The sequence below is a fragment of the Bison bison genome, unplaced genomic scaffold, assembly GCF_000754665.1.
Source record: "Bison bison bison isolate TAMUID 2011002044 unplaced genomic scaffold, Bison_UMD1.0 scf7180017864123, whole genome shotgun sequence".
Classification (NCBI taxonomy): domain Eukaryota; kingdom Metazoa; phylum Chordata; class Mammalia; order Artiodactyla; family Bovidae; genus Bison; species Bison bison.
The window spans coordinates 271,310-289,307 of NW_011494695.1; the positions used below are offsets into that span (position 1 = coordinate 271,310).

The window sequence follows — 17,998 nt, forward strand, 5'->3', positions numbered from 1 at the left end:
CCCTAAAGGGTCCATTTACTGCTTCAGTCCGTCCTTGACTCTTCTGTCTCTGATTGACATCCTCTTTGGATTGTTTTGCCATTGCTTGAAACTCAGGATGTCCCAAACCAGACCTGTCATCTTTCCCAGCTGGCTCCCTCTGCAGCTGTAAGATGTGTCTGTCAGTGGTCCTGCAGCTTTCCCAGGCTTGCAGCCCTGGAGTCTTGATGACTTCTTTCATTCCCTTCTCTTCCCTCCTCAAATTCCTTTCCCATGTTTGTATACATCCCATGCTTCAGCCTGGGACCCTCCAAATCTCAGTTCATCAGTGAATCCTTGGGTCACTGATAGCTCTTTCTCACTTGGTCACTGATAGCTCCTTCTCACCTGAAAAATCACACTTCCTGGGCATTTAATGTTCGTCACCTCCTGTACTCATTTTGGCACTTAGTCTTGCACAGCTGCAGAACTCTCCATGTTTTTCTCACCTCTCCCGGTTGAAAGTGAGCCCTTCGGAGGTGGTTGGCTGTGTTTTCTGCTCACCATGGTGCTCAGCATGCAGTAGGCAACTGAATTCACATTTTTGGCCTGGAGTGCTTTCAACACAGGTGGCATGAGGAGATGGGTGTCTTGTACCTCTTGCTAAAAGTGGTTTTCATTCTTTGTAGGTTTCATGTGGACAAACTCTCTTCGGCTCATGTGTACCTTCGATTGCATAAGGTAACTGGATTTAAACGTGGATTCAAAATTTTTTTCTTTAGTGATAAGCATCCTGTCTTGTCCTCTGTCCTTTTTTTTTTTTTGAAAATAAATTGCTTAGAGTAATAAATATGTACAAAAGTCTACAAATTAGCTGATGAAGAGATGTCTTCCCCTCACCTAGGAAATCACTAAGGGCAAATCTGGTAACTTGAGGTTTGGAAGGGGAGCACAGCACACGTTTTCCAGCTAGAAGCACTGTCTCGTCCCGCCAGCTGAGGTGTGCTGTGTGTCACCTCTGCTCTCTCCCTGTCATTTCAGTTGACACTCCCGGACTTCCTGTCTTCTTCTGGGGAGATCACATTGTGGTTCCTCTTTCTCAGACTGGTGATTCTCCTGTCTCACCAAGGGCACATGTACCTGTTACCCGGGGCTTCTTCAGGAGGTTTAAAACAGCATTATCATAGTAAAGGGAAAAGATTCCATGTTCCCTAGTCACATAAAACTGTTCTTCTAATCTGTCTTTATATCCATGTATTTTGTATAGTTGAATCATAGGGTATAGATAATTGTTATGTGGAGTTGGTGATGGACAGGGAGGCCTGGCATGCTGTGATTCATGGGGTCACAAAGAGTCGGACACGACTGAGTGACTGAACTAAACTGAACTGATATTTATTTTGGGATGATTTTAGATTTATAGAAAAGTCGCAGAGGTAGTACGAGTTCCTGTACACGCTATGCCCAGTTTTCCCCACTGCTAACATCTTACATTACCATGGTAGGTTTGTCAGAACTATGGAGCCACGGGTGCAGCACTGGTCACTAACCTCTGGGCTCTGCTTCGATTTCTACAGTTTTTCCATTAACGTGCTTTTTCTGTTCCAGTATCTGATCCAGGATCCCACACTGCATTTTAGTTGTCGCATCTGCCTAGTCTCTGGTCTGTGACAGCTTCTTACTCTTTCTCTTTTTGTCATGACCTTGACAGTTTGAGAAATACCGCTCAGGTAGTTTATGGAATGGCACTCAGTATGGGTTTTTCTCATGACTAGACTGGAGTTACGGGTTTAGGGAAAAAGTAGCACAGAGGTGGAGTGCTCTTATCCCATCATGTCAGGGGTATGTCTATTCACAGGACTTAGCACTAATGTTGTTAACCTTGGTCTTCTGGCCAGGGTAATGGTTGCCGGGTTTTTCCACCAGAGAGTTGTATTTCTCCCCATTTTCATACTTCATTATTTGGAAGCAAGCCATAAGTCCATCCTGTACTCAAGCAGGGAGAGGATAGAACTAAGTCCCACGTCCTAGAGTAGGGAGTATTTGCATGTATTGTTTGGAATTCTTCTGTAAAGATTTGTCTCTTCTCCCCCATGTATTTAATGTATTCATTTACTTATATCAGTATGGACTGTGGCATTTTATGGCTAAAATCGTCCCTGCTTTTTGACTCTTCCACCTCAGCTCCTGTGTTCCTCTGACATGCTCCTGTCGTTTTGGTTTTAGAGTCCTTCCTTACTTTCTGACTTTCCTAGATGCTCCAGGCTCATTATTTTCCCTGCTCCAGCCCTAGAATCAGCCATTTCTCCAAAGAACCTTGGTTCCTTTTATTGAGAAATGGTATTTAGAAACCAAGACCTGGACTCTGGGAGTGCTCATTGCTACTGGAGTGTCATTGCTTCTAGGCCCTCTCATGTGACAGAGCTAGGAAATATGTGTATATATATATATTAATGGCAACCCACTCCAGTGTTCTTGCCTGGAGAATCCCAGGGACGGGGGAGCCTGGTGGGTTGCCGTCTATGGGGTTGCACAGAGTCGGACATGACTGAAGCGACTTAGCAGCAGCATATATATTAACCCATGTTAGTAATTTGTGTAAATAATTGTTTCTGTACCTACAGTAAGCGAAACATGAGCTCCTACTGATGTCTCTGGTGAATCCAATACTGTGGGGGCCTTTCTCACCTTCCTTCCTTGCTCATCTGTTATTACTTCATTCTTAGACAATGGGAAAGGAGACCTGGCTCCCACCATCATTTGCTTATTTGAATCCAGTCTATGTGGAAGTGGTTTCAGATTTGGTGACCTGTATACCCATAAGAAACAACTTTGTCAACTAGAGTACAGTGTTTATGTGCAATTATTTTTGGTTCTGCCTTACAGTTTCCATTCAAAATGCTGTTTTTCAAAGTTACTTGTAAGCTGCTTTCTCTGCGATGCCTTGCAGTGACATTTGTCGTGCACTTAGATTCTCTCGTCTCAGTCTGCATTCCTCCTTGGCATCCCCTCGTTGATTGTATTACGTGACCATGTTATTTTTATATTTATTGTTTTGACTGGCTGCTTCGAGTTGACAGTATGCCACAGTTAATTTGAAAGCTCCCTGTCAGAATATAAGTTGTTTACAGCATTCAGTATTATGAAACCCCAACAAGAAATGTTTTTTATGAACTATTTCCTTTTCTTCTTTTGATTTTTTTTAAGCGTATTATTGGGTCAAAAGATATAAACATTTTAGTAACTCCTTTTATGCCAGATTTCCCTTTGAAAATATTGTGCTTATTTAAAATGCTACCTGATATGTATAGGTTTTCCAAAAACGTTTTGGGGTTTTATAACTTAAGAGCAACCTTTTGACTATTTTTAATTAAAAAAAAAATGATTTCATTATGCTGATAATATTTACTTCTCAGTGTACTAACAAGATAAAACATGCTACCCCACCTTTACTTATTCTGCTTGTGTTTTTGAGAACTGTATTGTAAAAAAGAAAAAAAAAAAGTTTGTGAACTCTGTGCTGGAACAAAATTCTGAATTTTCCTAGGCAACTTCTTGCCATTCTGAAACTATTTTAAGTTTAGAGAAAATAAAGAATGGTGTTCCCAACTTTCCTTTTGGTTCAGATTAAGTTTTTTCCTTTGGATTCTGCTGTGTCAGAAAATGGAAATAATGGTGATAGTCCCAAGTTCACCTTACCACCAGTTAGTACTTGTCTGAACAGGAGTTCCATTTCATTTTCTTTTGGAATCCCTTAATTGTGCTCAATAAAAATCTGTGCTCCTAAAGGAACTTCTGCCTGGTTGATGTCCTGCAGTAAAGGCCATCAGTTCAGTTCAGTTGCTCAGTCATGTCCGACTCTTTGCGACCCCATGGATTGCAGCATGCCAGGCCTCCCTGTCCATCACCAACTCCCGGAGTGTACTCAAACTCATGTCCATTGAGTTGGTGATGCCATCCAACCATCTCATCCTCTGTCATCCCCTTCTCCTCCTGCCTTCAGTCTTTCCCAGCATCAGGGTCTGAGTTTCTGCTTCAGCATCAGTCCTTCCAATGAACATTCAGAACTGATTTCTTTCAGGATGGACTGGTTGGATCTCCTTGCAGTCCAAGGGACTCTCAAGAGTTTTCTCCAACACCACAGTTCAAAAGCATCAATTCTTCAGTGCTCAGCTTTCTTTATAGTCCAGCTCTCACATCCATACATGACTACTGGAAAAAGTAAAGGTTGTAGCCCTTTGTATTAATTAGTAGGTACCAAGTAAGCGTTGGAGATGCAGTGAGACTAAATAATTCAGAACCTAGACTCTGGAGCTGGACTGCTGGCTTCAAATCCTGGCTGTGCTCATACCAGCTGTGCACCTCTGAGCAAGTTATTCAGCTGTGCCAGTTTCCTCTGTAAAAGGGAGCTCACAGCCCCTGACTCACTGGGTCATTGTAAGGATTAAATGAGCTAGCATGACTGAAGTTTTGTGGTTTTTTTTTTTTGCTGCACCATGCAAGATCTTAGTTCCCTGATCAGGGATTGAACCCTTGCTCCCTGCATTCAGAGCTCAGAGTCTTAACCGCTGGACCACCAGGGAGGTCCCAACTAAAACATTTCTAATAGTGCCTGGCACTTGCTTAGTGCTATGTGTGTTTCTTCTTCTTTTTTTTTTGTCAATTTCAGGTGAGTTCAACCCAGGCTTTAAAGCTTATGGATATTCATCAAGTGTTTGGCTTTTTTTCTACACTTCTTTGATTTTTTGAAAACCTATAGAAAAGTCTCACTTATCAAGAGGTTTCTTATCTCATTAACACAGATGGCACAAAGCCTACAGTCAAAATTCTGGCCTTTACTTTAGACTCCCCATGCGTTTTGTTTACTCTGACTTAATGCATAATACTAAGCCAAATGATTTTATTTTATTTGGTCTGCTCATATTATTAGAAATAGCAAAACAAGAAGAGGGGATTGCTTCAGGAATAGCAATAGCTTTAGGTAGTAAGAAGGACCATTGGTACATAACCTGATATTAAGGGCCAAGATAACATTTCCACAAAAACTCCATAAGCACCGTACTCTGGGGCCAGTTGTTAGAGCATGACTTTAATCCTGGGTTCATCCCTCAGCTCTGACATTCACAAGACATGGAGGATCTTGGCCCAGTTACTGAACCTCACTAAGCTTCATTTTTTCATTGGTAAGGTGAGCATAATAATACTATCCATTTCATATGTCTGTTTACTTAGTGCTCCTACCATTCAAAAAGTGAATATTCCTAAAGCGGTTCCTAATTTGTTCTTTATTATTCATTTGATGTGTTTAGTATAGGGTCAGTCAGCGTCTGTGAATGTTAGAAGCCCCTGACGGCATCACCATCACTATATTGTAGCCTAGTGTAGTGGTTGATATTCATGATGATGACATTGTGTTAATCAAGTTGGTAAATTCAGAATCCTGTATTTAAGTGAATAAGTCTATTCACAGGATGAGATAGGGTTTAAGTAGTTACACTTAAATCACTTATTTTTTAGTCAAAATTTAGGTATTTGAGAGATTCCCATTTTGAAACATTAAGGGGAAAAAAAAATAGAACAAACTTAATCTTTCAAATAGTTAGGTAGATAAAACATTTCACACCTGGACAGAAGTGCTTCTGTAATCCCATGCCTAACAGCCAGTGCTGAGCTGATTTCCACTAGCTCTTGCCTCTGACATATTTTTGTTCTTTTGGAATGGTTTTGCTATTCAGCTTTGACTTTGATACTGTATCTGTAAAGTGAATGAATCGATATTTTTTTCTCCCTTATGGTGGAAGGTTATATGTAACACACCAGGAGCTTGGTTCCTGACTAAAGCTGAGGGTAGATGACCTACCAGATGATTTGAGACCCAAAACTGTAAGATGCCTCATGTGTGTGTGTGTGTTTTAGTCTCTCAGTCGTGTCTGACTCTTTGTGACTCCATGGACTGTAGTGCGCCAGGCTCCTCTGCCAATGGGATTCTTCAGGCAAGAATACTGGAGTGGGTTGCTATTCTCTTCTCCAGGGATCTTCCCAACCCAGGGATTGAACCCAGGTCTTCTGGATTGCAGGCAGGTTCTTTACTGTCTGAGCCATTGGGGAAGCCCTTGAGAGGGATGTCTCTTGAAAGGGAGGTTATAGGGACCTCAGCTAAGAAATCTTCCCATTCCAAAAACAGACACCACTTTTCCACAAGGTTTCTAAAATTATGAATGAGAAGAAAGAAGGAAAAAATTACTCAGACATAAAAACGCTTAATATTTTGGTGGTTTTATTTTCATACCCTGTTTTTTATTTACCTATTAAGTATTAGTATTTTCCATATTACTGCCTTTTCTTAAACATTTCCATAATTGACTTTATTTTTCAGTGTCTTGAAATACAGTTGAAGATCCCCTTGCTTTTAGTAAAATTGTGCCTAGTAAGGTAGCAAAGCCCTATAAAAGTGTTCCATTATTGCTCAGAAACAAGGTGGTGGGCCATTTGGTTTATTTTTGTGTTTCAGGGAGAGAAAATAGAAGATATTCCAAAGGAGGTGCTGATGGACTGTGCCCATCTTGTGAAGGCCAATAGCATTCAAGGTCAGTTTTCCTAGAGGTGTTTTCAGAACTCACACCACTTTGTGTCTGAAATGGATTACATCAAAGAGAACATGTTACTGACTTTGGCTTGAGTCTGGAGAATAACATGTATATAATATGCCTTTCCCCTGTTTTGTTGTTTAAGATGGCAATCTCGCTACCTGTCAGAAAACTGAAGACTAATCTCATGGCCCATTTCAAGTCTTTTTTTTTTTTTTTACCCTGTTTTCTTTCCCTTGAATAGAAACTTGTCTAGACTTGCCTACCCTTAAGATTATTTGTGAAAAGACTTTTGGAAATTAGGTTATATTAAAAGCCAGGCGACAGATGTGTCTCAGGTCTTTATTTGTAATGTTGTTGGATATCTTTATTTTCATTATTTGTTACTGTTTTCTTGGCCAAAAAGTTCTTTGGAGGTTTTCCATAAGGTGTTATAGAAAAATCCAAATGAACTTTTGACCAACCCAATACATTCTAGAATTCAAGTCTCCCATTTGTTCTTTCCTACTTTTTCTTTCTTCTCTCCTTACAGACTTTTTTCTCCCTATGAATTTTACAGATATCAAATACACTGATCTTGTCGTCTCCCAGAGAATTTTAAATAACTGGTCTGGGGTGATAGAATCAGTATTTTTATAGTGCTCTCCAGATGTTTCCAATGTGCAAAGAGTGTTGGGACAATCCGCATCTGTGTTTTAAGTAGGACCTGTAATACTGGGCTTGGTGCCTGTTGGGTTCTACTGTACAGGATTTAATTTTTCAATGGTCACTGTAGGTCAAGAAGGGCAATTAATGGAGTGGAGGTGGCAGTTATAAAGGAGTGTAGGGAGATGGTGTTCTCCTGAGAATGATTGAGCTGATGGACTAGATTTTAGTTGTAGGACATGGACCTAGATAGGGTTGAGGTAAGTTTGGGTTCCTTTGAAGTTGAGGGCCGATCCAGAGGGAGGAGAAAAAATATGGTTTACATAGAAGATAAGCATGGGGCAGACACAGAGCTGACAGCAGGTCGCAGAGGTCGGTGATTACTGGAAAAGAGCTGGAAATGAGCCCCTCTCGTACCTTTTAGCCTGCGGATCTCACGCAGGCAGCTTTCCTGGGTCAGGGGCCTAGCCAAAGAAACCGGAAATCTTGTCCCACTCATTTTCAGCTCCATAAATCATTAAATTGTAATTCATTTTAGGACATTCCATTTTTATGAGTAGAATCAAGTTGCTAAGATTTCCAGGTAAGATCTCTGGTTACTGAAATAAAAATAATAAAAATTGAGACTGTCATCATCCTCTTGCCTTGTGTGTTCCAACCTCTTTCACGTATTCTTGTCCCCTTCCCACGCCTCTGGCTGGCAGAGGCAACTTTGTTAAAGGAGCCTTGGCCTTGTTATTCTTGGCCCAGCCTCTTTCTCCTTAATCCCTTTGTAGTTTACTAGTTCTAGGGAAAACAGAAAAGAGAAGTCATTGAATCACTGAATCGTTAGCCTCTCCTTTTCAGCCTTCCACAGGGATGGCTCACTTAGCAGAGGAAGGAGCTGAGCCCAGGCATCTCACTATCAGGAGTTAATAGCAGAGGATGCTGAGGAGTGAAGAAGATTGTCTTTGCTGTGGGATTTGCTGAGTGCACTCCATTTGTGTCACTTTGTCCTAAAAATATTTTCCTCCCTGGCTGACCACCTCCCATGCTCTTTGTCCTCATGGAATCTGGTCAGCCTCTTCTTTATTCACTTTATAATCTCTTGCCAGATTATACTGTCTGAAAGCCTGGACACTTTCCATGACACCCTACACCTTGTCCATACAGTTAAATCCAGACTTCCTACGCTGGCATTTAAGCATCTCAGATCTGACCACAGACTCTGTTTCCCTTCGTATATTTCACACTCCAGCCAAAGCAAATATCTGCTGTTTTCCTACCTTGTGCCTTTGCTTCTATTGTTCCCTCTGCCCTCAATGTTATACTCCTGCTCAGTCATCACATGTCTGGATCCAAGCTAAGGCTGAGGGTTGACACAGTAGTTATAATAGTAAGATCTGCTACTACTGCTGCTGCTTAAGTCTCTTCAGTCGTGTCTGACTCTGTGCGACCCCATAGACAGCAGCCCACTGGGCTCCCCCGTCCCTGGGATTCTCCAGGCAAGAACACTGGAGTGGGTTGCCATTTCCTTCTCCAATACATGAAAGTGAAAAGTGAAAGTGAAAAGTGAAAGTGAAGTCGCTCAGTTGTGTCCGACTCTTAGTGACCCCATGGATTGCAGCCTACCAGGCTTCTCCATCTGTAGGATTTTCCAGGCAAGAGTACTGGAGTGGGGTACCATTGCCTTCTCCAGTAAGAGCTGCTAACATTGACTGTTAATTACATGCCTGGCACTGTGCCAGAAACATCACACATTATTCATTTGTCAACTCTACTGAATTAAGAACGTTATTTTCATTTTATAGATGAGGAAGCCAAGATTAAACCAATTAAGAAATAAGGAACTTAACCTCTCCTGTGGAATCTTTCCCTTTTTCCATCTTTGAGTGACCTCTGCCCTCCCTGAACTGCCTTAGCGCTTTACCTGTATCTTTCCATATCACTTGACAACGTCTCATTTTACTTGAACTTATTTATCTGACTCAACAGAAATGAGTTCGAGCAAACTCCAGGAGATAGTGAAGGACAGGGAAACCTGGAGTGCTACCCTTCATGGAGTTGCAAAGAGTCGGACGCAACTTAGTGACTTAACAAAAAAAAAAAATGTATTTATCTGTCCTCTTTTAATCTTAGAGGACAGCATCCATTGTCTGAGCCATGTTTCTGTCTCCCACAGTGCCTTGCATGTGGAGATTTTTTTAGACTTAATTTTGAAGAAAATTTCAAACCTGCAGAAAAGTTGTAAGAAAAATACAGCTCTCATCTGCCTTTCATTTAGAGTCAAGAATTTTTCCATATTTGTTTGCTCTTTCCCTATGATATACTCAATGGTTTTTTGTTCTTTTTTTTTAGCTGAACCATTTGAAAGAAAATCACAGCCATCACGACCATTCAGTGTGTCCTAAGGACACTGCCTAAAGTAACTGTGTTACAGTGTTAAAGTCAGGAAATGTAATGTGGGGAGAATACCGTTACCCACTTCTGTCACTTTATAGTATCTCTTTTTCCTCACCCAGGATCCTGTATTCTATTCACTTCGCATGTCTCTCTGGTCGCCTTTAATCTGGACACTTCTTTGTTTTCAGGACTTTGACACTTTTAGAGTGGAGGCCACTTTGGCCTCCTGATGCTTCCTGTTCAGTAGGATCAAATTTTCTGGCAGGAATACTATGCAAGTGAAGCCTCCTGCATTACAGTCAGGAGGCACCTGCTGCCAGTTTGCCTTGTTTTTGGTGATGTTAACATTGATCGTTTAAATAGGGCTGTGTTCCCCAGATTTGCCCAGTGTATGTGGTCATTGAATATAAACACTGACATGTATCACCATCAGATTCAGAAGGACCTCCGGGAGCACTGGACCAGTGATTAAACTGGGATTCTTGGAGCTGCCTGGGAGGCGGTTGGCGTGGAGGGGCGCATGAAGTGGGGGCGGTGAGGGCACAGGAGGCGTGAACAGGGCTCCTGCCACCCCTTTTATCCAGAGCATCTTTGCTTTGACTACTTTGACATGTTTTCTTTGGTGAAAGACGTTCCACTGCTAAAAGAAACAAACAACAGGAACGCTACTAAACGAGTCCAGCCTCCTCATATTTCAGACAAGATTCCAGGAGCCATGGGGACTTGCCCAAAGTGAACCAGCTGGTTTGTGGTATGCCGGGTAGGATTCTGTCTCCTGAGTTCCTTTATCTTGCTGCTTAATCTTCATTAGGTCAAGGGCTCCTGAGAAAACCTGTTTGGTCCTTTTCTCTTTAAAAACACATACAGTAAATGTTGTTCAACTTTAGAAAGCCTCAGAGTCCCTGAAGCTGATCTCTAGACCCCTGCTTTCCATTGGAATACTTTAGCTTGAATTATTTGTGGCCTTGACCATTTGTCTTTGTAGGGGGCTGCTTTTTTAAAAAGACAAAATATTTTGTGGTTTGAAACACTCCGTGGCCTGTTCATTCTCAGCCTTTTCCCCTGTCGGATTATGGTGACTTAATCATGGGTGTGGGCACGCGTTGCTCAGCGTCCCCCTGCCCGCATGCTGAGGACAGTCTCTCTCGGCAGGCTGCAAGATGAACAATGTGAACGTGGTGTACACCCCGTGGTCAAACCTGAAGAAGACGGCCGACATGGACGTGGGCCAGATTGGCTTTCACAGGCAGAAGGATGTGAGTGTGCTGACACCGGAAGCGGTGGCGCCCTCGTGCTGAGGGGCGTCTGTCTCTGCTGTCCAGGGCTCTGCATGTCTGTTTCCTAAAGGGAGTCCACTTGGGTGGCAGAGGAAAGCTTCTGCCCTATTCTGAGGGGGAGGAGAGAGCCATAAAGATTAAGTATCTTTTTTCCTACATCTCCCTCAAAGGTGAAAATTGTGACAGTAGAGAAGAAAGTGAATGAGATCCTGAACCGATTAGAAAAGACCAAAATGGAGCGGTTCCCAGACCTAGAGGCAGAGAAGGAATGCAGAGACCATGAGGAGAGAAATGAGAAGAAAGCCCAGATTCAGGAAATGAAAAGGAGAGAAAAGGAAGAGATGAAAAAGAAGAGGGAGATGGACGAACTTAGGTATGCTGGAGCTAAGACACTCACATTGACCTTGGACAAGTTCTCACTGCTGACTTAATTGGGAATTAACCCTTAGGAATGAATGGTAGATTTAATTTGTGATACATGTACCAAAAAAGTTACTGATTCCTTTGGGAAGGGTATAGGATCAACATGAGCTGTCTTGCCCTGTCCTGACCCAGTTTCCTTGGAATACTCTGGATTATTAGCAAGATTGTTCAGCCAGAATGGAGGTATTATGATCAAGCACTGGTATTATCGACATGCACATGTCCCTGTTGGGAGTTCTGCTAAAAATAGGTCGCATGGTCTTATTTATAATACCGTATTCAAGTGGAGAAATCTGGAAGTGTTACCCCAAGTTATAGCCTGCCAGCATGAGACAGACTATTGCAGAGACTTAAACATTCAGTTTGATGTAGAATTGTGAGTCTCTCTTGTGTTGTGAACGAAAGAACAATTAGCAACACCATCGGTTTAAAAAATGTGTGGAATTTTGAGTGATGCATGATTTAGACTATTCTTTTTGTTTTCAATGTGCGTTGGAAAATTGAAAACATACCTTTTTGTGCATTTTACAAATCTACCATAATTTTGTTTAGAAACATAATACTGTATGTTAGAAATATGAAAAAAAGTGAAAGTGTTAGTAGCTCAGTTGTTTCCGACTCTTTGCCACCCCATGGACTGCAGGGACCCCATGGAGAATCCAAGCAAAAATGCTGGAGTGGGTTGCCATTCCTTTCTCCAGGGGATCTTCCCAACCCAGGGATCAAACCTGAGTCTCCTGCATTGCAGGCGGATTCTTTACCATCTGAATGACCAGGGAAGCTCCCTTGATAATGTCACTTAATTTACTTAGAATATTTAATAAGAAAGGTTAGCTAACATGTTTGGATACTTGTCATCTTCCCAATACTATATTGTGCTTTACTGCATTATCTCATTTAATCCTAACAATAGTCATGTGAGGCAGATATTTTTTATCATCTGCATTTTGTAGAAGAGGAAAATGAGAGACTGAGTAACTCACCCAGAGACATGCAGCTCATCTCAGTCTGCTTCTCAGTCTCACACACACTGTTTCCACTCTCTTCTGCCCTCTCTTCAGTCTGTTTCAGAGTTTTAGTGAAACTCCAACAACAAGCTCTAAGCTCAGATTTGTTTTATAACCTGTCAGTGCTAGAATCACTTTAATTTCTGTCTTTGACTCTTTGACCCAAGAGATCCAATGCTATGCCTACAAAATCTTTTCATTCTAAAGCCCTTCACTTGCCTTTCTGACATGGCAAATACCATTAAATTTCACCAACAGTGGATTCATTTATTTGGACCATCTGCTAAGAAACGTCTGCTGTGATAGCTGAAGAAATTGATGTTTTAATCTTTGGGGAATTCTACAGATAAAGTGAGAAGACATTCTCACCCTGGACGGTATCTGCAGTGCTTCCAAATGGTTTCAGGGAGGAAGTCCTTCATAGCCTCATATCTTGGTGATGCCCAACTTCTTCCCAATTCTAATGCCATTGTTTAGACTCTAAACTCCCTTTTTCAACTTTCTGAATGAGAATGGCAATCAGATTTTCATTTCTAATTTCTATCAGGAGAATAAAAAAGGATGGAATTGCCATTATAAAGTCTAGGTTCTTTAAGCTCTAGTCAGGAGTCTATCCATCAGCCTTTAGCTCAGAACAGAGCAAAACCCACGACACAGAAGGCACCAGCTTCCTTCTCAGATGAGAAGAGCAGCAGTCCCTAAAGACAGAACTCCATCTTGTTCTTACAAATACGTGCTTTACCTACCCTGTCCTCAGTGTGCAGAAATTCCAGTAATCTGATACTCTGAGTAGGTCTATGTAAAGATCATTCTTTGAGGTAGTTTTCTTAAAGAAATATTTAGATTGTTGGGAGAACGCCGAACTGTGAAGGTTATACCAGTATATTTTGTTGTTGATCAGTCGGTAAGTCATCTCTCTGTGACCCCATGGACTGCAGCACACCAGGCCTCTCTGTCCATCACCAACTCCTGGAGTTTACTCAAACGCATGTCCATTGAGTCGGTGATGCCATCCAACCATCTCATCCTCTGTTGTCACCTTCTCCTCCTGCCTTCAGTTTTTCCCAGCATCCGGGTCTTTTCCAGTGAGTCGGTTCTTTGCATCAGGTGGCCAAAGTATCAGAGCTTTAGCATCAGTCCTTCTATTAACCATTTTATTCATTTACACAATAATGAAAAATTCCTCTTATTTAGACTCCACATACTAATTCTCACTTACCATCTTGTTCATTAGCTCTTTAGACTAAGTGTGAGCTTTTTGGCTCACACTTGCCCTATAGGTTAACATCTAATGGGATTTTTGTGTAGAGAATCTTTGTGTAGGGTTACCTGTAGAGAGGAAGCCTTGAGTGACATGTTCCTTCCTTACCTGCTGTGCTGTAAGCCACACTTAGAGTAAGGATGTAGCAGAAGAAACGTAGCCTAGGTTCTGAAAGTAGTCGGAGTCTTAGAAGTGACCTTGCTTGGAAAGTGAGAGAAGCAAAACAGCTCCTACTCAATTTCATGTGGATTTTGGAGCGCCCTTAAACAGGTACCTGTGAGTCTCCCAGGGGACACCGTCGTTTATTGACACACACTGGAGAGGAGTGTCTGTAGTTCCCCCGCAGTGTGTCCAGGTCAGTTTCATCTCCGTAGTTGGATTCCTGGTCATAGCCTGCTCACCTGCTCTGTTAGAACCTTGCATAACTTAACTTGGCTTTTGTCATACTGTAACAAACTTTTATTAACGTTGAAGTCTAGCTCACCATGTAAACATTGAAACTGGAAGGAATAAGCAGCAATCAGAAAAGGAGTCAATAGAGAAGTGTGTGACAGATCAGAAAAGACCAAGGGTAGGACCTCAGTCTATCTAAGGTGGGGATGTTTCAGAGTTGGCAGCTTCAGAGATCAGAGTTGAAGCCCAAGGTTCAAGTGATTGAAGTTAGAAAAGAACAAACCCCAGTGAGATGACAAGTCACAGCTGCTGCTGCTGCTAAGTCACTTCAGTCATGTCCGACTCTGTGTGACCCCATAGACTGCAGCCTACCAGGCTCCTCCATCCATGGGATTTTCCAGGCAAGAGTACTGGAGTGGGGTGCCATTGCCTTCTCTGCAAGTCACAGCAGAGATGCTCTTTTCTTCAGAAGGCCCTCAGCATTGCTAGATACTTGGTAAATGTTCATGAAATACTTGCCAGCCAGAAAATCTTACTTAAAATGTGTGTTGTTTTTTTTTTTTTCTTCTAGGAGCTATTCATCACTAATGAAAGTTGAGAATATGTCTTCAAATCAGGTACATTCAAGTTATTCACTCTAATTTTGTGCCTTGAAATAACTCACTGAGTTTGTAATGATTGAGTTTCTGGCCAGTGTTGGTTGACATGTTGAGGCTGGCTTGACAATGGTTTGGCAATGATTGAACACTCAGGTGGATTCTATTAGACACTGCCCACCTTCCCTGTGGACTTCATCACGTGTTTGTTTTCAAAAACTTTTTCATTCCCTGTTTCCCTCTTTTCCAGCAGGCATGCCAAAAATGCCTTTATTTATTAATGTTCTATAGTAATGTGACTGCAGATTCTATGTTTTAATTGAGTGAGGACAAAATTATCACCTTCAGTTAAAGTAAATGAAAGATCTTAACTGTAGTCTAAGCACCAACATTGGTTGTCTTCATGTTCCTCAGGACCTAAGATAGAGAAAGATGGTGATCCACATTATAGTGTAGAAGGGGTCTTCTTAGCATCAGCAAGCACATCATTATTTTATTGGAACTGTGGCAGGGACTTACTGTCCACAAGTGCTGTCTTGCCCAAAATTTATTTTGAAGTGGCTGGAAATAGCATAGTTAGGCCATTATTAAACAGTCTGTGCAAAAAAAAATGAAGTTAGACAGGTGTATTTGCTTCTGTGTTGCGTGTTTATAGTATAGTATATGATGCTTTAGATGTGTTGTCCCTTGCACTGGGCACTCTTTGCATGTGGCTATTTAAATTACATTTAATTTGATTTAATTTAAAAACTCAGTGTCTCAGTCACACTAGCCGCGTGTGTCTAGTGGCTATGCTATTGGATGGTATAGAAGTAGGTCATTTCCATGACAGAAAAAAATACTGTTAAGCAACACTGCTTTAGATGCTTAGAAATAACAGAACTTAAGTTTCCTTAAAGGTCACCTCACCAAACCCCATATTCAGTGCGTGAATTGTAATTGTAGGATTTTCCACCTTGTTCGTCTGTAAATGTCCTTCTAAAACTTGATGAGAACAGTAGTCTTATTCCTGTCCCTTTGGAGAACTAAAGTTATGGTGCTCCTTTATGAGTCAGAGATGTACCTTTATAATTTATTCGTGAAAAATTCCAGAGTAGTATTAGGTAATTAAATAGAGCCTTGACGTTGAAGTTCTGAGGCTTAAACTGCCATTTACTAATTGGATAAGACTAATAAAGTTACTTAACCTCTCCGAGGGAGTATTCATCAGCAGTAAAGAGAGACAGTATCTCATGAGGCTGTTGTAGAATTTAAAGAAGGTCATGTGTGTGAAAGTTCCTCCTTGACTTAGACAACTCTATGAATATAAACAGTCATTATTATTTCTTATCCATATAGTCCTTAGTTGTTATTTATCCACGGAGCATCAGTATCAAGAGATGAAGTGTATTTAATCCCTTCTGGAAACTACTCTGAGAAACAGTTTAACAGTTGAGCAGAAGTTGTTAACATAACCCAGGTCTGATGTCTTTGCTATGGTTGTTGTTGCTATTGAAGTTTTCTGTTATTTAGAGACAACTTCCCAGCAGAAATCTGGCGTGTATATTGTGTATGACCTTAGCCATTTTCATTATGGATTTTCAAAGTTTGGATGTTGTTTTGGAATTAAGAAACACATATACACACACAAATATACATCTTTGTATAGACACTACCCGATGAGTGACATGTTAAAAGTTCCAGGATTAGAAGGTCAGGTTTGTAGACCAAAGGATTACTAATCTTCCTGCCTTTCTTCTCCCTCCGTCACTCCTGCTGCTATTCCCATGCCGGAACCAGGTTCAGATTTCAGAGGAAGTGTTGTGCTGGGTGTTTCTGTTCTCTCACAGTGCAAGGACTCGCGTAGCTCTTCCTCCTTCAAAAAAATGGACTTTCATTCTCCTTGTAACCATCTTCTGTTAAAGGGACGCAAACATTTTTGAATCCACAGCTTGGTCAGTTGAGTTTCAGCCAAAGACTGGTGTTTACCTAAGACACAACTTAATTTTTAACTTAGCTTACACAAGTTCATCAGGAAAAATATTAAGTCTTCCACCCTGAGGTTAGTTTTAATTTTGAGTTTTTGCTCTCCTGTTTAGAATAATTTTCTTCCATCTATCATTTCTTTCTAATTTCTAAATTTGATATCAGGAACCATGGACCGTTTCTTGTGACATTTTATTTGCTTATCACTTTTTAAGTGGATGACGAGAAACCTGTTTTGCTCCACTGAAAAGCATGTTGACTCTTGTTTAGTCACTAAATTGTGTCTGACTCCTTTGTTACCCCATGGACTGTAGCCCACCAGGCTCCTCTGCCTATGGGATTTCCCAGGTAAGAATGCTGGAGTAGGTAGCCATTCCCTTCTCCAGGGAATCTTCCCCCAAAATATTTTGACTCTTAAAGGGAATCTAAAATACAGAAGTTGTCCAAGTCAAGTCTTGGATTGCAGCTATATATTTAAAAGTTACTGTAATCCCCAAAAAACACAGATCCCCTGACACATGGGAACTCCACAGATCTAACTCATAGGTTTTATTGGGAGTAATTCACTTTGATTGGCACCAAGCCACATTATCTTAGTGAGTTTTGGAGACACAAACATCCTCAGATCATCCTTGGATTTCAAGCTGACCTTCGAAGATATAGGATGACTCTTTCAACATCTCTGATACTATTATTTCAGTGTAGAACTCTTGGGCAGTCAGAGTTCGTGTGCGTGGATAGACTATAAACAGTAGTTTGCATTTTGTATAATTATCCAAGGCATTTTCACTGTGGCCTGAATTCCTTGTGCTAATTGAAGCAGGCACAGAGAAGCCTGCTGAATGGAAATCAAGCCAGACTTCCCAGAAACCACTGTTTTCTACCTTTTCCCCTGTTTCCCTGCCCATCTTTAACACAAGCTATTAAGGAGAAAAGCATGTTGCGTACCTGTAAGCCTAAGTCCTCTCCCTCTCTATCAAGGCAGGTATAAAGCATGGGAAAGAGAGAGAAGCCAAAACAATGTTGTGTTCAGGTTACGACATTTTCACGCAAATGTACCAGAACTCACAGTATTAATGAATGTTGGCGTCCAGAGCAGTTGTCTTAGGGTATGCAGTAGCTCAGAAAGCAACTTCACAGTGAAAGTCGCTCAGCTGTGTCCAACTCTTTGCAATGCTCTGGACTTGACGGAGCTGTCAGGCTCCTCTGTCCATGGAATTCCCCAGGTGAGAATACTGGAGTGGGTTGCCATTCCGTCCCCCAAGGTATCTTCCCGACTCAGGGATCGAACCCGGGCCTCCTGTGTTAATTGCAGGCAGATTCTTTCCTGTCTGAGCCGCCAGGAAAGCCCAGAAAGGAGCTCCGGGGTTCACTTTTGTGCTTGGTCTCCAGGGCTTGTCTATACACAATAAAATCAGTCCTTACACAGGTACCACTGCCATGTGAGGATTTTTTTTTAACAAAAACTTGGCAAGCCAGCTAACTTGGTAACTAGCCTGTAGCT

General features: G+C 41.5%; 1 protein-coding gene across 1 annotated transcript in view; it reads left to right on the plus strand.

Moving 5' to 3' along the window:
• Positions 1-17,998, plus strand: part of CCDC25 (coiled-coil domain containing 25) — a 33,086-nt gene that overhangs the window by 11,358 nt on the left and 3,730 nt on the right. The window contains exons 4-8 of the mRNA XM_010839595.1: positions 648-699; positions 6,470-6,545; positions 10,725-10,828; positions 11,020-11,222; positions 14,505-14,550. Of these exons, the coding sequence (XP_010837897.1) occupies positions 648-699; positions 6,470-6,545; positions 10,725-10,828; positions 11,020-11,222; positions 14,505-14,550 (481 nt within the window). The remainder of the gene's footprint in view (positions 1-647; positions 700-6,469; positions 6,546-10,724; positions 10,829-11,019; positions 11,223-14,504; positions 14,551-17,998) is intronic.